Source organism: Pterocles gutturalis, unplaced genomic scaffold (assembly GCF_000699245.1).
Source record: "Pterocles gutturalis isolate BGI_N339 unplaced genomic scaffold, ASM69924v1 scaffold37100, whole genome shotgun sequence".
NCBI classification, from domain to species: Eukaryota; Metazoa; Chordata; class Aves; order Pterocliformes; family Pteroclidae; genus Pterocles; species Pterocles gutturalis.
In genome coordinates, this window is record NW_010139587.1 from 3,503 (window position 1) to 26,552 (window position 23,050).

Consider the following 23,050-nt stretch of genomic DNA (forward strand, 5'->3'; position numbering starts at 1 on the left):
AAAGAGTGATCAGGCATTGCAACAGGCTGCCCAGGGAAGTGGTGGAGTCACCATCCCTGGAGGTGTTCAAGAAACATGTAGATGTGGTGCTTAGGGACATGGTTGAGTGAGTTGAGTGGTGTGGGTTGATGGTTGGACTTGATCCTTAGGTCTTTTCCAGCCTTAGTGATTCTATGATTCTATGAAGTAATGAGAGCTAGTAATAAATTAGGTTTAGAAATGGAAAAAGCAGTAATAACTGTTCTCCTATACAGAATATATAATAGCTATCATTTATTGTAGTTATAATGCAACTATTAACTATAATAGTTGTACTGTTAACTACAACAGTTAAACAATTACCTACAGTGGTTATAGTAACTATTACATGTTCTTTAGAAATGCAAGTTGGATCCCAGGTGGTTCTTAAATTTTTGCGCACCTTTGAATGCATCACAACCATTATATGTGCATACATATATATATATGCATTCTTCTGATTTCACAGGATTCAGCTCTGCATCTTAGTCTCGAGTAAGAACTTGTATTTGCATGTAGCAACAGATATGCTGAATATGTTGTTCTCTGGGGTGTTCACTTTGCACCTCTTGTGTACATTACTAGCTTGGAAATGGCAGTGACCCAGCAACTGCTGCAAAAAGGTTCTCTTCCCTGCCCAAGAGGAGGGGCAGCACCATTAGAGGAAAGGGGCTGCCAGATGGTATGTGTGATTTTTATCTTGCATATGTCTGAATCAGAGCCTTGAGATTACCAACAGAGGGACTAATCTTTGTGCTTGCTTTGTTATAGGAAAATATACTGGATAGTTGTTTTTGTGAGGGGAAGGAAAGGAACTCCAAATTTATGGCTGTGTATAGAGATACGTAGATCGTGTAGGAGACTCTTTTGTGTTTGCATCAGTTGTGAAGGAATCTAAATCTTCTCTACTAACCGTGTTCGGTAGAAGTTCTTATGCTTGTTTGAACACTGAGTGGAAATGGTTTTGTTTGCTTGCTTTTTTAAAAAAGCACATAAGGCAGGAAATTTCACTTGAAAAACTTCATTCCTCTTTAAAATTTTTGTACAACCTGATATATTCCATAACATACACAGTGAAAATTCACAATAAGCGTCTTCTTGGTTTTCCAAGTCTTTCATGGCTTCATGGGAACACCTAGGCATGCTTCTCTATGAGAAGCTTTATGCCTTTTTCATAGTGAAAAAACAAGCTTTCTGCTTCATTGAATCTCCATGTTCCAGGTACCAAGTACGGAGTACAGGTAATGGATTTGTCTATAGACTGCTGCTGTAATGTGTTTTATTTCCAGATCCATATTTTAAAAGTATTAAAGAAAAATTAAAGGAAAATGGAGTGATTCTCAAAAATGAATTAAAAAATTTACTGCATTTATGTCAGACTTCATCTGATGTGGAACTAGCCAGAAAAGTTATTTACAGGTATTGTGAACAATTCAGGTAACGCTCTCTTCTGTCTTATTTTTTGCTTTTCTTAAATCGTCTCAGGCTATAAATGCAGTTGAGGGCTTTCCCTAATTAAGTACTATATGTGTAGTTAATCCCTTAAACTAAGCATGTATTTTTGTTTACTTTGGATCTTCCAACCCTTCAGAGAATCTCAGATCAAAGGAGAGTCAGGCCATGGCATCAGAGTGGTGTCCTACTGTATACAGAATGAATGGTGAGCAACACAGAAACATCATGGGCCCCTCACCTCAAGAAGGACATTGAGGTGCTGGAGGAGGTCCAGAGAAGGGCAATGAAGATGGTGAAGGGTCTGGAGCATATCTTACGAGGAGTGGCTGAGAGAGCTGGGGTTGTTTAGTCTACAGAAGAGGAGGCTGAGAGGAGACCTTATCACTCTCTACAACTACCTGAAAGGAGGGTGTAGTGAGGTGGGTGCTGGCCTCTTCTCTAAAGTAACAAGTGATAGGACAAGAGGAAACGGCCTCAAGTTGAGCCAGGGGAGGTTTAGGCTAGATATTAGAAAAAGATTCTTTATTGAAAGAGTGATCAAGCATTGGAACAGGCTGCCCAGGGAAGTGGTGGAGTCACCATCCCTGGAGGTGTTGAAGAAACGTGTAGATGTGGTGCTTAGGGACATGGTTTAGTGAGTTAGGTGGTGTGGGTTGACAGCTGGACTTGATGATCCTTGAGGTCTTTTCCAACCTTAATGATTCTATGATTCTGTGATCGTTTCTCACCGAAGAGAGAGTGGTGTGTCAGTGGCATTGTCCAGCCAAGCTATAAACTGGTTATAAACTCGCCTGGACACAGCAGTGACCGGTCAGGAGGTTCTGTGAATGAAAGCCTTCCCGGCAATTGCGGTGTAGGAGCTATCAGGAAAAAAGTGAAACACTTTATATCTTTATTTGTTTTTTAGTGTAGGAGAGAAAACACTGAAGTATGTTGGCAGGTAGTGCCACTAAAATAGGCTGCTGCAACTTCCTGTGCTATTGCTCTTGTGAATCAAAGGTCAAGTAGCTGGGAATTTTGGTGGCAGAGGCCTGTTCTGTTACTAATCCACTACAGGTTACTCTACTGGAAATAGAAGAGATTACATATTACTATTTAATGTATTAGTTTGTTCAAAACAATATTTTTTCCATAAAATTAATCTCTTGTTATCTAAATATCATTGGCTGGTGCAGGCAGGGAAGTATGCCTCTGTCATTGCATGTCCAGATCTTGCTGTCTGTTTTAAGCTGTTTTCCCTTGACAAATTCCATGCCCTGTGTGATTAACTTTTTTTGACCTTTCTGGTAGGTACCATGAACAGAATGGAGTCACACCCTTATGTAGTTTTAAATTTGGACCCCTCTTTATGAGGCTATGTTATGAGCTGGACCTTGAAAGACCTGCAGTTGAACTTATCAAAGATCAGGTAATTCCCCTATATATTTTGAAAATATTGTTGTTATTATTATTGGTCCAATATGAGTAATCGGTATGCTATGCATGAGTCTTGCTCATAGACCTGAAGTATATGTTTTGCGGTAGCAAGGAAGTTGATTACATTAATGTAAGGATGCAGATTACATGGTTTTTATTTTAAAAATAGCAAAACAGTAATGAAAAGAAAGTTAAATGCTGGTTTTACTGATAACTTTATTATTGTAATTCTGTATAATTTTACCATTTGAATAAAAAGTATTGGTTAAAGAATAATTCATCAAATGTATACAGCTGATGCATGTTTTACTGAATCCTGTTTGTATTACATCATTCCTGGAAATGAACACTTCCAAGTTTCCACCATCAGATTTATCACGTTACTCTGTACTTCAGACTCTATCTGAACCCCGTAGAGGTGGTATGGTATTCATCAGCTCAGGAACTTGGCCATTTTAGTGCTGAAGAAACTTAAGGACTTTTTTTTTGGACAACAAATAATAACAACAATTTGTAAAATTACTAATTGTGCTCTGTTTATAATAAATTAAAAAGATACTGTGCAATAATGTTGTCTGCAGTGGCCAGTAGGAAGTCATCTCTATTAAGTTATTTCCTTAAGGCATGAGATATCCCTAGCCAGAAATGGGAGAAGTCTTGCTTGGGCTACTATTCTTAAATGAAACGTGTAAGATTATGTGTGGGTTTTGTTTTGGTTTGGGTTTTTTTGATTGAAATTATTAAGACAGGTCCTGCAGTACTTTCAGGACTTCATAAGTGATGGATAGTAAGGTACAGTACCACTTCTTCAGCCTCTGGTGCAGAAATTTAGACTTAATATGTCTGGCATTTTATTTGTTTATTCCCAACACACAGTGTGATTGAAGTGGAATGTAAAATATACTTGCTCTTTCTTCTGTTACGCTGCTTGTCATCACTCAAACCCTTGTACTGATCTGTTCATCATTTGATATTGTGAAACTTACAGTTTTGTGGTGGTAGTACTTTGCCCCAGAGGTATTGTTAATCAGCTGCAAGCCGTATTTTTCCTGAGATTTTGGAGTTGCCATTAGTCAGTGACTTCTGCTTGCATTAAGTTAGAGGGCACAATCTGTCACTAAAAAAATTTGATAGTGGGAATCTCTGTGAAATTTTTGATTAATTTTTTGAGCTTTTGACTATACTGAGTCACTGGTGCTTTAGAGATTACTTGACAGAGGGACAGTCAGGGAACCTGGAGAGTTAAGTGCTGAATTGGTGAAGATGGGGCTTATTCCAGTAGGAAGACCTGCTAAATGCTGTACATGGTAAGAATGCTCGCTGCCCTAACTTTCTTTATGCTTGCTGTGTTTGTATATTTCTCCAGAATTTGCATGGTTTTTTCTCAGAGAGTACATCATTCCATATTTTGATGACTATGTTGTTTAAAAAGGGCCATTTTGAAAGTAAGTACTGTGTTTGCTAAGGCAAGTGCATTTTGAGGAGGATGCTCTCACTGTGTGTACGTGTATATTAATATATATATATTGTAAGTGAATGTTGCTGGTTGGTTTTTGGTTTTAGAAGGTAAAATATTGTGTAAATCAGTGTAGATGTGAATGAGCTTCACTGTAGTGTGCAATAAGAATGGAAGGCTGTATTTGTTTCATACTTCCAGTGGTATTCTTACCATTCTCAATTGCACAGAATTGTGATTATACACGGGAGCTTGTTTCCTAAACCTTCTCCTCTGAAGGCTTAGCTTCTCTTTGGTTTGTAATTTCTCATAGCTTTTTGTTTTCTTTATTCAGAGTTTGTTTTATGTGGTTTTTGAAACAGCAAGTCTTCAACTTTTTTTTTTGGCAGTTCTGCATTTGCCTCTGAGCAGGGAAGAGTACCCTTTTTCCTTTGATAACAAAACCAGACCGTAGCCTTCTTTTGGTTTGTCTTACTAGTGTACGCACACTTAGTGGCTACTGCAATATTTAAGTCGAATGCTTCAAATCAGTTTGGTCGTTTGTGAGATTAAGGGGGAATCATCTGACCTGAATGAAAAGACTTTCCATGAGAAAATCTTGAATTGAGTATAGGGTAAGCTTTTCAAGGAAATTCTCTTATTTGAAATGTGTTGAACAAACAGCGCTTGGTCTCTTGATGTTTGGCACATCTAAGTCCAGCAGTTGTCCTAAAAGTTGAGACTGGGCCACTGTAAAAATAACTAGATCAGAGCCTGAACGCAGTGTTGTGGTGTAGTGGAGCATGTGTGTTATTGAGGAGCTGTTAGATAGTTTGCCTGAAATCGTAGAAGGTTTGATCATGTGTTCAAAAGGCTTGCTTTCTATGCGGTTAGGAAGAATGAGAGTGGCTTTGTATGAAGATAATATAACAGTAAGGCTAGATGCTAATGTAGATTGAAAACCTCCTTGCTGAGAAGAAATACTTATATCCAACTGACCCTAAATTAAACTTTTTGAAATGTATTAATTTTTATAAAAATAACAGATTTCAGTTTACATTCTTCTTTTGAAATAGACTTACTGAGCTAATACTGAGTTGAAATTTTCTTTATTTTAGTTGCTAAATGTACAGCCTTACATTTCTGAAGTGAGTAACACTAATGTATTTTTGATAGGTGCTTTGGAAGTTCTGATACAAATGAAAAAACAACATATACCTTTCAACAAAGAAACCTATCTGCTTGCATTTGCAATATGCTATAAACTGGTAAGTATTTTCAATTTACATGATGAAAAAGTATTTGAAATGCCTTCTCTATGTCTTCCTTTTTTTATAATATTAAAATTTCCATATGTTCCCAGTCATTATTTCTCATCTAGTGCAAATATTGTAGATGTATTTAAGTCCTAAATTGCCTCATTGTGTGTGATAGGATGCACATATGTAGCTTCCCATACAAGTTGTCACAAAGCAAATCTCTAAAAAATTACGTGGACGTAAGCACTAAAGAACAAGTTTGATACAGCTTTTGATTAGGTGACAGTATTCTGTCTCTGGGATCTGTACATCTCTTCAGACTATTCTCTGTGCCTGAGCCTCAACACTGGTTTTATAGTCTGGCTTCCTTAAGAGATAAGGCATATATGATATGTTCTGTTCGTCAGACATCTCCCATCCATTTCTCCCCTCCTCCTCCAAGTAACCTTGAACCATTTCTGTAGTTACACCCAAATTTGACAAGGATTAGAGTTCTCAAAGGTAATCTGTTCCTACATGCCTGTCCTGGGTTAAGCTCAGACAGAGTTAACTTTCTTCATAATAGCTAGCAAGAGGCTGTGTTTTGGATTTGTGCTCAGAAGAAAGGTGATAAAAAGTGACGTTTATGTGGCTGCCAAGGTCTTTCAGCTTCTCTGGCTGTCTGCAAACAGGAGAAGCTGGGAGGGAGCACAGCCCCAGTTACTAGCCCAGGATTTGATCATAGGTTTGGGATTGAGACCCAAAGTGGCCATTAATCTATTCCGTAACATGCCCAGCATATAGCTGAGGACCCTCCAGAAGATCGACCCTTTTTTTGGTTCCAGATCTCTTTTGCTCTGGGTCATCTCGCTCTAGGTGGTCGCTCTCCCAAGGCCTTCCCCTCCCCACCCCCCGGTCAGCTCTCGGTCAGGGATGCTCGGACTGTTATCTCCGTTCCATGAGTGTGGTTTCGGGACTCTCCCTGCTCTGGGATTGTTGGCCGGGAACAGGCTGAGCCTTGGTCATCAGGTGGGGGGGCAGTATCACTGTGTATCACTCAGATTGTTCTTTTCTCAACCACGAGTCCTTTTTTTTCCCTTTACCCCTTTAATTCTTTCCCCTACCCGGGGGGGGGGGGGGGAGGGGGTTGGAATTGGGTGAGTGTGTGTGTGGTTTGGCCCCCAGCAACTCATCACAATGCCTGATGAAAATGGTTGTCTGAGAAACCTAAATGAATGTCTTCAGAGAGAGACAGGCTGCCCCTTGAGCTTAACTGTATTTTTATGTTGGAGAAAGAAGTATTTCCTTAGAACTGTTTCCCTTTTTTAGCAAAGTGACTCCAGACTTTTTATTCTGATCTTCATCTCCATATTTGAAACAGTTCTGCAATTTGAAATATTAACATAGGCTCTTACCAAACTCTGTAGGAAACACTTCTTCAATTTCACCACATTTTTAGGAAAAAAGGTACTACCTGAGTAAAAATTATACCGTTAGACTGAATTTCCTCAGATTTCTCAGTTAACCACACAATGAAACTGAGTGCATATGTGGTAAAAAAGAGTTGGTTTAAAATGTATGGCTTTTGTGTTTGGAGCATGGGGAAATAGACAGAGCTGAGAAGAAGATATGGAAGTCGCCTGCTGTTATAAACAGCTGGAAGGAGCCTATTTTAGAAAGTTACGAATGCAAAGATTCTGACCCTGTGCCACAACCCAAGTTTATGACTGGTGTTTGCTACTAACATCCACTGAGGCAGGATTTACCACTTCAAGGTTGCTCCTTGATCTGTACTCTACCCATTTAGGTAAAGGCTTTCACAGAAACCCACTGTGTTTGTTTGAGCTATCCTTTACTCTGTCTGCTGTATCTTCTTCCCTAAAATCTTTACATGGTTCTTGGATCTGTGGCATGTGCAACAGGAAGAGGTTCCTGAGACTTCTGTTTTCCACTGCTTCTGACCCTACGTGTGTTTCAATTTGTTTAGCAAATTGATAAAAGTAGAAGGGAAGCTATTCTAAGCTGTCACCTGGTTGTTTTAACAGCCACACTAAATTTGTGAGGGTTTTTTTTCATTCACATAAAATGTTATCAATAAGGGAATAAGCTTTAGTAACACTTTATGCACTAAAGAGGGTTAGGTGGAGCTCTTTCAAAAGCTTAATCTCTCTTTCAAAAGCTTAATCTGTTGATTCAGCTGTTAGGAGAAAGCATGAAGCTCAAAAGTGGTTTTGCTCATGATGCAACATATGGAACTACAGAAAAACACTTGAAATATCTTCAAGATGTACTACCTGAATACTGGAAATAGTGGTGCTGGTGTCATTAAGAGCAGTACTGGGTTTTTACCTGGTTAAATTCTTGGTTTCTTTTGAATAACCTTGTCAGAGACCAGTACGGAAAAATGTACAAGGCTTAAAGCTCAGATTATTGCTAGTGGATAAACAAAGGAATTATTGTTTAATCTTTGTACAGAAGTGTTTTAGAGCCCAGCTCTAAAACACTTCTGGGATGTTTCAAATAATTGTGAGGCACCACTATCCTCTAAGGCAACAAATGGTCCCTTTTTTAGTGCAGAAAAGGGCAATAGACCTTTTGATAACAACAAAATATTAACGTAATAATAATCAATCTTCTGGTGGTCTGAATTTTCAGATAACATGTTTTAAACCACAGGTTTCTCATGTGGTTTAAGAGTTATTTTCACAAGCTGTGGAGACCATTCAGCAATGGCATGGAAACACATCCCTTAAACACCCAAAGGATCACCCTATCCCTTAAATCACAGCCAGTGTTTTGCAGGAATGACACTTTGAACAGTAGGAACAGAAATCAACACTGAATACTAGGGAGGAGTATGAAGGCTCTTATCCATATTGGTGCTATCAGTTATTTACAAAACCTTCCTGCTGCCAGCTTTTAAGTTTGCCAGGTATTAGTTTGGAGTCCAGTCAACTCTACTCTTATTTTCCACTGTGAGGAGCATTGTTTTTGAGAATTAGTGGTTTGTGAGATACCACAGAGATAAACTCATTGCCTTTTACCGTAGGCTCCTGTTGAAAATACTCCCCGCAATAGTAGAAGCTTTCTGTCTGGGAAAACAGGCAAATATCTAAGCCGTCATACTAGAATGTATACTTTGGAAATGTCTTGCAAGATTTAATCCATAAGAGAGGCTAAAAACTACTGAATGTTCAAGTTTGTACATGCACAGATTTCTTCAGTGTAGTGATGCTGAGTGGTTCAATGCTTAGAAAACTTTGTTTTTCGTTAACTATCTAATGTAGCTTTTAGAATAAATAAGGATAAAAAGTCAGCTTTCTTCCTGATTTGGGAATGATTGGGAATTGGAAAGGAAAGTGTCTGTTGGTTTTAGCATACTGACACGGTTGTTTTATCTCTTGTAGAGCCAAAACAGGGCAAGGTGTAGTTGTTAAAATAATGAAAGTCAGTTTTGCCGTCTTCTGAAGTCTGTAGCTTTGAATATTGTGTTTTGTTATTGCGTTTCTCAAGAAGTGCTGCACAGAATCTGCTTGGTTGAATATGAATTGCCTTGGGGATCTTACACTATGTTGACGTCTGAATGTGATTGCAATTGCCTGCAGTCCTTTCAGATCACAAGAATAGTAAGTGCAACTTAGTTTTGAAATTTCTATACAGGACAACCTGGAGTCTTGCAAAATATCTGCGAAACTGCTTGAAGAAGCGCAGCTAAAAGGTGACACATTACCACCACAAGCATTCTGTTTTGCTGTGGCAACTGCTCTGAAGCAGGTACAGTACCTTTTGTTTTGATTGTGCCTGAATCTACGGTTTTATTGTAGTAAGATAGTCTGTGAAAGGAAGCTAACATAGGGGAAGGATAACTGATATATGTAATAACTTCAAGTACTAGAACTTCAGTGCTCCCGAAAGAGTAGTATTGTAGACAACTCTCATGCAAAATGAATGTAGAAATTCTGAAATCTAAACATATGTCTTGAGTCTAATGTGCAGGTATTTTGTGCTACTGACAATGCCATACACAATATTTTTAGAAAATTAAAGAGAGTTGGGTCAGCAGGTTAGGTGTAAGCATGAACCCAGTCCTGCAGGTACTACTATTTAGTGATGATTTCCTTTAAATAGAATTAAAATGATAATTTAAAATATTTGCACAATCAGCTGTTTAAAGTGTTTATCTTAGGAGACAAACTCAAAGGCTATGATATGTATTGCCCTACTGCCTGGGAGATGGCCTGTCTTTCTCCACATGTTTCTTCAGGGGGAGGATTTGATATACCTCCTGTGCCTAAGCACTTATGTGAAGAGGCTCTGAGGCAGTACAGAGTGAAAGACTGAGCAGGAGAATAACAGTTAGGAAATTCTAAAGTGTGGTATATCCTCTGTCATTCATTTGTGTATACAGCTTGAGGAAATTCTGAACTTTCTCTGTTTCATGTCTAAACAGAGGTCAGAGGCACTGTAAGAGCTAATGATTTGATTTTGAATAAATTAGGTAGAATTCTTAAAATTTTTTATGCACTCTGTAGTCTTTTTGTGCTCTCTGGGAACAGAGACACTGAACAATTGCACCACTGAAATGAATTTATTCATGTGCATCAAGGCATGAGAGGGCTTCTCATTGGCATTGAGGTTAAAAAACAAAATCTCTGTCTCCGAAACATGAAATATTCCTGATGCTAGTGCTTTATGTACAAATCAGTTAAAATTCTTGTTTTGCAAACAAAATAATGCTCCACATTACATTTAACTATTCCTTAAGCTGCATGATCTTTGACAGTATATCTTGCCATGAGTGAGATGTTTCCTGATCCTAAGTAACAGCCGTTGTTCTAGCAAACATCAGTGTAACATTTCCTGTCTATACCGATCAGTTCATGGCATAGATAAAGTACCTTAAATGTGAATGTCCAAAAGGTTAAAAGTGCTGGGCAGGATAAATACCCACATTAACATATGCTGTACTTCATTTAAGTACTCTGACATGTGCCAAACTGAGCATGTGCATAGATTGTTTATCTTTTAGGTGCTCTCATACTCAGTGTTGGTGACATAGTTCCTTTCTCTGCTGATCTCAGGCAGGGAGATGCTAAAGAGCCAGAAGACATAGGAACTCCAGCGTTGGGTGTTCCTTTCACAGTCTGGATGCTGTTTGGAGTCTATGGGTCTTGGTGAAGGGATTCTAGATGCTGGTTTGTGATTCACTGAAGAGTTGTGAAAGACTCTTGTTTATCTTGAACTTTGATTGTGAAAGTGTGTCACGCATGTTTAACTGTATTTTTTTCGTTATTTATAATTCCTTCCTAGAATGATGTAGTGCAAGCCAAATTTTATTGTTCCCAGATAATGAAAACAGAGAACAAACTATACAATAATCTTAAAGTAAGTATGCTTGCTTTGTATTAGAGTCTTGCAGAGAAGTATACTATACTGAATATAAAACTCCCATGTGCAAAGTAACAGCCAGCTTCTGAGTAGGACAAGCATCTATCAGTACTGTTGCTGAGCTTGTTTTTGAACCAACGATTTCTTGTCAGTTACATTCTGAATTGTTAACACCTTCCTCCCATTTTTTTTAAAATTGCTTCCTACCATAGATGGAAATGGAAAGTAGACCAGTCCTACATCTATGAATATAGACATGAACAATTTCTAATTATGACATTGTGACTTTTTGCTTTCTTGCTACAAGAGATGTAAAAAAACACAGCTTCAAGTAAATGCCTTCCTAAGCTATACTCTGCCCACTTCAGACCTCCTTCAGCCCTATGAACCTTAATCACATATGTCCATACAACAATTTTTTTCTTTAACTGCATGGTCTACAACTTGAGAGAAAGTCTGCTGCATGTGCCCTGTAAGTGACCTCTCTAAGCTATGGAAAAAAACCACTTTATTCAATAGCAGCTAATGCAGCTCCATCAGAGGAGGTCTGCCTCCAGGCTCACCTTTCCTTTCCAGGTCTCGGCTGTGAAAAAACCCACGTAGCTCTGTGGAAATTGATTGTTCGCTCTGCTTTCTTTATGATTAATGGATTTTTATCAGTGCAGCATCTGGAAATGCATTTTGTTCTGCTTTGCTTCATATCTTCCTCAAATGCTTTTTTAAAAATTTTTGTTCTGATGATACGTACTATTTGTACAGTGTGGTTTTATTTTATTTTAAAGGTTCTTGTCCAGCTCAGGTCTGGTTTGCTAGAAGAAGTAATAAAGACATTGGAGGCAGCAGTGGAAGTAGATACTCCTCCCTTTGTGAAAAAAATTGAGTTTTCTGATCAGGTGGTAAGTATACAGCAATGAGGGGAGGAGGTTCATGGTGCTTGGCTAAGCCATGATGACGGTGGTTCAGCTACAGAACTCGGGTGCCTGACTTCACCCTACTAAAGTTGTTTCAGTTCTGATGCGTTCAGATGCCAGAGTAGCTGGCTGGCTTTCTGTGATGTTGGACAAATCACTTAGCTGAACACTTCCCTTTTTTATTCTGGATCTTGCTCTTAGAAGCTCAATTTAATCTGAATGTAGATGAAGCGTTCCCTAGTGGTATTAAATAGTTTACTCCCTTGCCTTCTATGCTATTTTCATTTGATGTAAAAATTAGAATGAAGTTCTGATCACAGTGATATTGTTAGGTTGGTAATATTTTCAAAGACCTGTGATGATATACAGGCAAGTGTGATATGGGAAATAATTTTTGCTATTTTACAGTATTTTACTTCAAAAAAAAAGCTTTTACAGTATTGATCACCCAGAAGGCTTCCTTCAGAGCATTTATGTACCCCCATCAGCTTGGTGGCATTGCTGCTGCTTTTCCTGAAACTTATTAGTGTGTTCATTTTGAATGTGTCTATGGAACAAGATATTTTAAGACTGTGTTAATAATTAAATAGTTACCCTTTCACTGCTCCTGTTAAACAAAATTAATAACTGATACATAAAATTAATAACTGATACATAAAATAATAAATACTAGGTAGAAGGGGGGCACATGTTTCAAAACATAGCCCATGTATATTAACTGCTATGTTGAAAATCATTTTTTTAAGCAGCGTTTCATTTTGTAAATTCATTGCAATAAATGTTGCATTTGTCAATGTTGTATTTTATTTCCATCTCGAAAATTTGTAACAGTCTCTAAGAAGACTAATCATTAGTCCTAACCCATTCCTTCCACAAAAGGCTATTGATCAATAACAGATTTAAGAGATTTACTTGTACTTGAGCTCATACTCTGTGTATGGCATACACAACTTCTCTGTGTTCTATAGTCTGACTTCTATTGATTTTACTGCACACTTAGTGTGATTTATAATAATAATTAGAATTGTGCTGGTCTGGAAAGTGGATTCAGGAAGCAATTACATTTCCTGGGTTTAAACAGAAAATAATTGTGTTAGTCTGTACTAGGACTGAAAATGGGACTGTACAGCTTTGAGGAAGTTTTAAATCTAATAAGCTCTAATATGTATCTAGTGCATTTCCAGCACTGTCTGGTGATGTATCATGTACACTGCTTAAAATCCTCTTCTTATGAGTAATTGCGTTAGCTGCATATCTTGTGTTGTATAGTTTTCTTTTTTTTCTTTGAGTGATTGCTTGTCTTCAGTATGGTGACTGAATGAGACTGTCACATGCTGAACTGTAACAGTCTGTAATTTTCTCCTCCTTAGCTGGCTACAATCAGGGAAAAGATGGAAGAAAACCCCAACCTTTCTGCCAAATTAGGAGATATTTATACAAAACTACAAGCTTCAGGACGGGTAACCATGTGCACGCTGGAAGACATGCTTTTCCAGATTCCTAGTTCAAAGAAGACCCCTGCAAAGCTTTTAAATAAGAAGCAGTTGGGCTATCAGGCTGCTAAACCACTTTGGTCAAATTTGTTGTTGGAATAGTTCAATATTTGACGGCAAACCGAGCTGCTGTTAGCATGCCTTGGAAGCCAGGTTCAAATAAAATGTCTTCTCCCCTCCTCCACAACGAGCAATTGTTTAAGTTCTTTGTGTGAAACTGCATTTTAAATACAGATCATGTAGCTTCCATGTTTCAATTTTGATGCTAAATGCAAGCAGTGACGGTGAGTATTTGTGTGTTGTTCAAAAATGGAGTGACAGATTGGTTTGAGGTTTTTCCTCTCAAGTGCGTGAATCAGGATTTTCCTATGCTAAATGTCCTGATGGAAGTGAACAAAATAGTATATGTATCTGACCTGATTTTTGTAGTTCATGAGAAGAAAACTGTGTTTTCGTCAGATGTAATGTTCTTACTGAAAGGACAGATGCAGTCCAGAGTCTAGATAAAAGAGTATGGAAAGTGCTTGAACTGTTTATCCAAATTCTGCAAATCTCAAGCGAATAAGAGGAAAGCAAGCATCTTTTGTTCCCTTTAATATCTTTCTTCAGAAACAATTTATTAATATGCTTTTTCATATCAAATGAGATCATGGGAGTTCTGTGGGAGGTAGCATGGTAACCAGCTAGTTTTCTTGCTTGAAGGAGATTGCTGAACAGAAGTCTTGGAGTGAGCAAGTCATCATAAAAACAGTACAAAGAAGCTTCACGTTGACTCAGCTTTAATGACTTCAGGCCAAACGTGCTTGGTTCTAGTCATAAAAAGCTGTTTGTGACTATGAGTCCTGCATACCCAAAAATCTTTTCTCATTCACCATCCAGAATAGAAGGAATTGGAAACAGCTATACCTTGGCTGGCATTCAGCTACTTTTTGTCTCCTTCTGTGTATGGAGTGATGAACCTGTTGGTACAGGACTTAAGCAGTCCTGTGCACACAAGACTAGATGGAGCCCAGCTTGGAACTCTCCAATTTGGGTTGCCTTATCTATTCTTTGGCTTTTCTTTTTTTTTTTTTTTAATTTTTATTTTGTCTCTCCCCTGCCCTTAAGCAAATGTCAGAACTCAAAGGATTCTTTGTGTGAATGAATCTGTGGATGCTATATGAAACTTTGTTGAAGCCAGTGAGTTCCTGTGAAGAAACAAGAACCCATCCATGCAGAAACACATCTTCAGCCATCAAAGCAAACACTGCTACAGCAGGTCAAAGCTTTCCTTCTGAGGTTCTAACACTGTAACTCATTTCTCTCACCAGTGTGTCTTGTCAATATTAAAATGCACGAAACTGTAACAGTAGATGGAATTTAATTCATGTGTAAAGTGAAGAATAATTTGGAGTTTGTATCACATTTTTGTGAAATGTGTGCATACTTTTTATGAGTAGCTGCATAGGTTAAAGTGCTACATATATTAATTTAAGAACACAGCTAATTACTTGTTCTGTAATGTTGTGTAGCTTTTAATTTTCACATAATTTGGGAGTACCAGTTTTTAACCATTTTCTTTTCCCTCAGCTGAAAATCCTTTTAACACTTCCAATACAATATGGACCCTAAGTGGCTCCCAATCTTTCCTCCACAAATTAATTTGATATAGGATTTGTAAACGCTGCTTGCCAGTATGGCAGGTTAGTTTCATAAAAATTAAAGGAGTGAACTACTCTTCAGTTTACGTGGTTGGTACTATCAGGACAACTGTTTGATGTAGAACTACATTTTTATGGGCAATAGAAGATAGTTGGACCCATTTAGCCTCTTACAGAGTAAGTATATAAGGTCAATTCTGTTTAATTTCCTTATTTGGCTCTTTCAGACTTGTATTAGTTGCAAGCAGTTGGTTCATCCTAGGACTGAGATGCGCATGTTAGTTTGTTTTAATTGAATTGGTTAGATTCCTGACTGAGGCTGTGTCCTACCTGTAACTGAAGTACTGATAACTTGTATTACAATTTTCAATATAGCTGATGGTTTCCATTCTTTGTTCTCTTGACTACTTGTTTTCTTGAAGTAGATTTACTCAAGCTAACTACTAAGTCAATAGTTTGTTTTAAAGAAACACCATTTCTTTGTCTTGAGAGAGAAGGAGGGTGCCCTTAAATACTTAACAACACTTCAACAGAAAAAGAAAGCAGGGACCCAAGAAGGATTAAAGGGTATGATCAAAGAAACACAGACAAAATTCAGACAATTAAACATTACAATATTTAAGGTTTTTCTGGAAGCATTATTGAAGCCTGGCAACATTCTCCCTTACGAAAAAAGAGAGGATAAAAGAGCAACTTCCAATACTTATCCAGGTGATATCAAACAAAGTCTTAATTGTTTCATACAAATTGCACAGAGGCTTCTTAATCAGGAAAGCCCATTGGATTTGAATGTGTATTTATAAATTTACCTTTTGGTGCATTAAGGTCCTGGGCACACTGGCTTTTGTGCGGAAGAGTCTTCAGCCATGTGGTTAGTTTAGTGTATTTAGGTACTGTTGGCTTCTAGTTTCCCAGTGCCTGAGGTGAGGCAGCCAAACTTGTCTAAAGTTCAGCAAATATTTAGGGGTTTTGTAGTATGATAGTGGCTGGAATGTCTAGGGCTGAGTTACTAGAGAGTTTCTTGGAGACAGCCTCAGAGAATAGGATATGCACTGTTATTATTGCAGCCAGTGGAATAATTATACTTTGCTTATATGGAGTTTTAATAAAGGATGAACCCTAAAATTAAAGAGAAGAGAATTATTTGAATTGTAAAATTCAAATAGTGGGTTTGGGGGTTTTTTTTGTGAACAATCTGGAAAAAAAAAGGCATTTGCATTTCAAAGTGAATCAGTGCATTTTTTCCTAGGTTTCACTGCAAGAGGCTTCTGTAGGAAATGGTGCTTAAAGCTTTATGTAGTAAGTAGCTCAGGTGAGGATCTGAGGGCTCTTTTGGGTACTGTTTTGTGGAAAGGGATTGCTATTTATCATATTAAACTATTCTTCCTGCAATAAAGCAAAACATGAGTTCTGTGCATGTCCTTGCACTCCAGCAGCTTTTCAGAGTGGTGATCCAGAAAACAGCAGGTGGCGTTTCTTGATCATACTTTCCTATGAACCCGATTTCCTTTTACCTGCAGTGTCAGTTATGTAAAGGCAGGGCAGAATGAACGGTTTGTCCGTGTTTAATATATGCCATCTTAAAATGGAAAACCCAGGCATTAGTCAACAACCTCGAATGGCTGGGGATGGACATGGACTGCAAGCCTAGAGATTTAGAACATTTAATTTGAAACTTACTGCGTTTGTTGAAACAACTTATCTTTGCCAATGATGTCAATGCAGTTTTTACAGTATTCTGTGCGCTAGTCAATGACCTAGGAGACAGACTGGTGAAGTTTCTTCTAGTACACCAATGACACTCTGCTATACCTTTGAGTGAAAGTTCAGCGCATTTTCCAACTTGAGCTGTAAAAGCATTAATTTTTGCATTCACAGGAGAGCTGTATTGAGCGCATTCTTCAGAGGACTGATATTCCTGTGCTATAGGTGCTTCTGCTTTTCTCCATGGGTTAATACCTCTTTCTTTTTCGTATTCCTTTCCACAAGCATCTTGAGTTGTGGTAAGGAAGGATCACTTCCTCCGTGCTTCTCCCAAGTTAATTTTCTGCTTCAAAACAATAAAAATGAAGGTGAAAGGCTTAGTCATTGCAGGTGAGCTCAGGAATGCTTCCAGGCCCTAAGAAGAATTTTCACGTATTTAATGAACCTTCCACACAAGTATGAATATCTTAGTAAACAAAAATGTGTTAGAACTTTGCAGCACTATGAAAAGTAGGGAGACCTATAGTGTGTAAACCTGGAGCTATTCAACTTTGGGTTTGTGGTTTTTTTTGTTTGGCTGGTTGTTTTGTTTTTTTTTTTTTTCCTCAAGGTTGTTTCAGATTGTGTCCTTCTAAAAAATTTTATTGTAAAATAACCAGAAACTTGTTTGTTTGTTCTAAAGCTACATCTGCTGTGGCTGCTTACATGCCTCTCTGCCACATATTCCTGAAGTTTATTAAAAGTAGATGTTGCTCATACATCCCTTTCCTCCTCTCTTTCTTTTCTCTTGCTGTTTATTAACAGTGTTTTGAACTCAGGAGATGTCTGGTGGTCTGCTCCCCTTCCAGGCTACTTTTTAAGTCACCTTATTTGCACCTGATTGTAAATTTAAGCAGTGAGAGGGATGTGAAAGGCATAAAACTGCTACTGGTACTGGACACGTGCTTTGTAACACGAAATGTAGTGCTATTGCCATGTTTATCTTTGCTTGTGCTTCGAAGATAGCTGGCTGAAGACCTTCAATGAGCTTTTGGTGTGTCTTTGCTCTCTGCAGTTGTCTGGTCCTCCTAATAATTCCAGCAGCATGTGCAGTGAAAATCGAGATGGTAGGACTTCACCTAACCAACCACAGACGCTGTTTTTTGCAAGTACTGATGCTCTAATTACAAAACCTTTTGTGTAGTGTCAGGTAGGGTCAGCTCCCAAGTCCCTATGCCAAGCAGCAACTCAAAATAAATGCAGGAGCAGTGACACCAGAGCGAAGTTGAGTTAGGGACCACCTGTGCAAATCAGAAATGTGGGATCAGAGCCAGCTGAGCCTGAACCTGGTGCCCGTATGAAAGGTAAAGCAGTGTGATAGTTACAGGAAACTCCCTCCTATGGAGGATGAAGGCAGCAATCTGACAACCAGTCTGGAAGTTGTGGAGGTGCTGCCCAGGCTTGCTCATCCTTCGGACTATCACCTCTTGCTGATCCACCATCTGGGCGCTGGTGATGCTGCTAGGAGTAACCTCTGTAGCTCTGGCTACAGACCATTGGGGATGAGGGTGAAGGGCAAGTGTGCATGTGGTGCTTCGTCAGTGCTGTCAGTGGGAGAGGGGAAGGCCTAAGCAAAAGTGGACTCCTCCAGGATGTCACAGCTTGGCTGAATGGCTGATGCCGCAGGCAGGCCATTGGTTTCTGTGACCACAGTCCCAGCGAGGGCTGCGGAGCTGGGATGGGGTATGCTTGTCAAAGCATAGCAAGGGTGTCTTTGCAAACGGGGTTCCTAACCTAATGGCAGGGCCTCACGTGAGGCATGCTGGGGAGGGTCCCCATAACCTGGAGAGAACTGAGGGCAAACAGCCAGAGCGGATGCATCTGCGAGAGAGCATGGCAAGGGAGGCTCTCACAGTTCCCCTGTACAAGCAGCACGACTTGGCATCCATCTCAAACACCTCTGCACAGATCCATGTAGCGTGAGGAACAAGCAGGACAGTCTATGTGCAGCTGCAGAGCTAAGACCTCGTTAGGATGGTGGTGATGTAGTGGGATAGCTCTCATGACTAGAGGGCTCCAATGGAGGGATGCAGGAAAGACAGGGGTGGGCAGGGGTGGCAGAGAGGTTGCGCTCTGTATTAAGGACTTGTACACATGAATCTTTGCCTTGGGACAGGTGATGAACCATTAGCGAGCTTGTGGGTAAGGTTCACAGGACAGATCAGCACAGGTGATGCTGCAATGGGTATCTGCTGCATCCCGTCTGATAAAGAAGAAGGAGTAGGTGAAGTGTTCTTTAGGCAGCTGGAGAAATCTCAGTCACAGAACCTAGTACTCATCAGGGACTTTAATCACCGTGCTGGAAGGGCAATGTGGCTGGTCATAACCAATCCAGGAAATTTCTGGAATGTATTGAAGACAATTTCTTGGTGCACCTGACTGATGAACTGGTGAGGGAAGGTGCTCTGTTGGACCTGCAACCCACAAGTGAGCAACAACTGCTGGATAGTGTAAAGGGCAAGAGCAAGTTTTGCTGCAGCAACATTAAGACTTGTGGAGTTTAAGATCCTGAGAGGAGTAAGATAGATCCAGGATTTCAGAAGAGAAGGATTTGGCTTGTTCAGGGACCTGCTTGCAGGATTCTGCAGGAAACTTTCCTGGAAGGCCTGGAGCGACCTGGTTGATCTTCAAGGACACCCTCCACAAAGCACAGGAATGATCTATCTCAATGTACATTAAGTCAAGCAAGCTAGCAAAAGGCCAGCATGGATGAACACAGAGCTCAAACATAAAACAGATGCACATGGAAGGTGGAAGCAGGGATAGGCTACCTGGGAGGAATGCAAAGACATTGCCCATGCATGCAGAAATTGAGTCAGGAAAGCCAAAGCTTAGCTGGAGTTGAAACTAGCAAGGGAGGTGAAGGATGACAAGAAAGGTTTTTCTAAGTACCTAGGCAGCAAAAGAAAGGTGACAGAGAATGTGGATCTCCTGGTCCGCATGTGGCCCCACCACAGAGTGGGGTGCTCTGCATTTCTTGCCACCAAGCTGGTCAAGGGAAGAGATCCCAAGAGAAATGTGTTTTCTTCAGGAGGGGTTTGAAATGAATTCAGGAATACTGTCAGGTATTTCATCTATGGTGGAACTGTAGCACATTTTATTATTTTTCCACAGCTTGTCTGATTCATATTGTAAATCCAAGACGGAGAGGTATAAGATCAACATGGTGTTGCTACCTGGATTGTTCTAGAAAGAAGTGGAGTCCTTAGCCTCTTATTCAAATAGCCAGTCGTTAGATTCTCCATTTGGATGCAGAATTATTGCTTCTTCTCTAGTTTGTTTGAATGTGATATATGTCCTGGTATCTTGGCTTGAGATGCTGGTACGAAGTTTTCACAGACAGCTCATGTGTATAGATTTTTAATTTCAAATACTGTCAGACTTTGTCTTCTGAAACTCTACTATTTTCCAGGCTAAAAGAAAAATACACATCTCAAATGAGCTTTGCTTTACTGTCTCAGTAAGAATAGGCCATTAGAGCAATGGTCTTAATGTTCCTTGCCTCCGTGGGATAATTTAAGGAAACGTCTCCTTTTCACATACTTTTCACATTATCAAAGCAGATAATAATGTGGACTAACACCATGTTATCAGCAGTCTGTTCTAATTTGCTTACCTAATAGCTACATCTCTGTGTGCAAGTCTGCTTGCTTTAGGACAAGGTAAAATTTTAAAAGTGCACTCACTTCTCTCAAACACAAAGCTTTGACTTCTCTGCTAGTGCTGATGGCATCTGTGGACAGGTTATGTGGCTGTTGTTTGTCTGAAATAATTGCAGCTCTTTGTTCCTGGAGTCCAAAAGGGATGGGTGCTTGCAGTGACCTGCCCCTGCATTCACTCAGATACCTGCTCTAAAAAGAAATTGTCCTCTTAGTTCACATTAAAGATGTTTTCTTCAAGGCTTTGTATTAAAGGTAGATTGTAAGATGTCCTTTTCATGTCCTATTTCCTAAGTCCTGAACTAGTCCTTGCTTTCAGTTTCTGTGCAGCTAGGGGAAGCTTGTGGGGCCTCAGTCCCATTGACCTTTGTCAGGTGCTTGAAGAGAGATTAGGACTTTGGCCATATCCAGCAGAAATGGCAACAACAAAATAAAAAAAGAAAATTACCCACCTCCAATCTTGCCTGTGCTAAGTAATTCAGGCTAACTACCAAGCAAGAAATTGCCACATTTACTTTAGGAACAGGAAGTGTCTTGTAGCAGAAGACTTGGCAGCACCAATCTTGATGGAAAATTTGAGAAAAGAATAATGGAAAAGGTAACTTAATAGTAACATTTGGAACAGCTGAGAGAGTGCAATATTAATTCCCAGGTAACAACTCCCTGGTAATTACTCCATCCATAACTGCTTACAAGTGCTGTAGCACTTCTTTCAGCTTTATGGCAGTAAATGGACCTTGGTCTGAATGGCAGGATTTTAGTGATTTTGTTGTTGTTGTTGTTGTTGCTGGCTTAACCGTTAGAAAGAGTGGTTCTTCACTCCTTTCAGGCACCATGTGCTGCAGAAATGGAGCTAGACAGTCCAGCATAACTTGTTAGAACAGAAAAGAGAATCAGTTCAGAAATTCACTTTACCTACTTAAAAACGTCCTAATTGTATGGTTCAGCATTAGCAAAATAGTTTAAGAAACTTCTCATCCTCCTCTATAATACCATCACTTGGGGAGGGTTAAAGGGAAGGGAGGAAAAAAAAGGAGAAATAGAGGACAGAGACATTGTTGAGAACTTCTTCTTTATGTTTTAAGCTTTATCAGTTCTCACATCAGAATGACAGAAAAAGAGAACTGCAATGGAGAAAGGATGATACATCTCCAAAATTGCCCCAGTGGTTAAGTACTTTCAGGGGAAATTCAGACCACAGAATCTGCTCTGCTGCACTTTTACTACCGTTTGGAAGGGTTTAAGATTTGTAAGCACTGGCAAATGAAAGCTTTGAAAAAATGCGGCACAAACTGTCAAAAAAAGTGCATGCTTGATTTTAGAAAAGAACCTGTGGTGGCTGTTGCCCTAATGCAGCTCTCTATGGCCGGCTGCATGGATAAAGACGTCAGTATGACAAATTTCAGGCCTGAAAGTTTATGTGGCTTGCACCTTTACCTGGGCAGAACTGGGGGGGCTGCAACGTATTTCTCCTTTAAGTTGCATGTACCTTTCTCTGCTGTGGTTAACCAAAGTAGTTTGCTACCTTGAAGAATGTGATGGAAAAAAATGTAGTGCCTTGTCATATTTGCAATACCAAAGCCAGTTTTAGATTTTTCTTCTATTTTATGTATATTTGTAACCACATTAGTGACACCTATGGCTTAGGTTGATTTTTTTCTCTTGACAACGAGCTGCAGAACCGTAGAGTAACTTACACTGGAAGAGCTTTCTGGAGGTCATCTTGTTCCACCCCCATTACATATCCTCAGAGAATAGCACTGAAACATTAAGTCAGAGAAAGGAAATTAAAATCCTTGCCTGTGCAATTGTAGTCATATGGGTGTAGCTCCCTTTTCTTCCAGTGAAACAAAGGTTGGTTTTTTACTTTGTATTCATTTCAAGAGCCATATATTTTCAGTTAGTTTTCTTGCTTCGTACCTGGTTGTAGTTAGCTCTTGTTCCTGCCTACTCTTAAAATGACTGTGCTCCAGACTCAGTGTTTTAAGTGTGGGCTGAGAGATAACCTCTCTGAATCAGGGCCTCTACTAGCAACTAACTTTTATTGTTTTCTTCCTAAGTAGGAGTGCCTAAAAATATCCTCTTATCTCCAGAGAGTGGAGGAAAGAAGTGTTCTTCTACTGACAGATGATTTGAAATATCTCACTGCTGTAACACCATTTTATTCTGCCCACAGTCTATTTCTTGCCTACTGACTAAATATAATCAGTCACATTCTGATACAGGTGAATCTTTCCTATCAACTAGTATACAATTTAAAGTCCCATTTATTTCATAAATGTTCCTTTTTGTATTTACATTGTTCTTTTAAATGTCTTTTTCTTAGGGTCAGAGTGGATGTACAACTGAACCAAGTCAAGACTTCCATGTCAGTTATTTAATGGACTACCATATAATTAGCCACTTTTATCTCTTGTAAGTTCTAAGTATGGGGGTGATAGTGATGTTTTTTCCAAGGATATTTGTCTAAAGACCTCTTGCCAAATACTGATGACATACCTAGAAATGTCCAGATCCTGGAAAGAGTTTGCATATTGCCAAAATAGCAGCAATAAGAAGCAATATCCCAGTATGGCTCTGAGTATACCTATGTGAGATGTATGTTGTGTATAAGGCTTATAAGCACTATGGGATTTGCTGTGCTGTCTCTCCTT

General features: G+C 39.3%; 1 protein-coding gene across 1 annotated transcript in view; it reads left to right on the plus strand.

Moving 5' to 3' along the window:
- PTCD2 (pentatricopeptide repeat domain 2) overlaps window positions 1-13,536 on the plus strand; it is a 15,803-nt gene extending 2,267 nt beyond the window's left edge. Inside the window, exons 2-9 of the mRNA XM_010083377.1 lie at window positions 1,308-1,437; window positions 2,764-2,881; window positions 4,256-4,334; window positions 5,501-5,592; window positions 9,223-9,336; window positions 10,873-10,947; window positions 11,733-11,846; window positions 13,232-13,536. Coding sequence (XP_010081679.1) covers window positions 1,308-1,437; window positions 2,764-2,881; window positions 4,256-4,334; window positions 5,501-5,592; window positions 9,223-9,336; window positions 10,873-10,947; window positions 11,733-11,846; window positions 13,232-13,456 — 947 coding nt within the window. The 3' untranslated portion in view covers window positions 13,457-13,536. The remainder of the gene's footprint in view (window positions 1-1,307; window positions 1,438-2,763; window positions 2,882-4,255; window positions 4,335-5,500; window positions 5,593-9,222; window positions 9,337-10,872; window positions 10,948-11,732; window positions 11,847-13,231) is intronic.
- The last annotated feature ends 9,514 nt before the right edge of the window (window positions 13,537-23,050 follow it).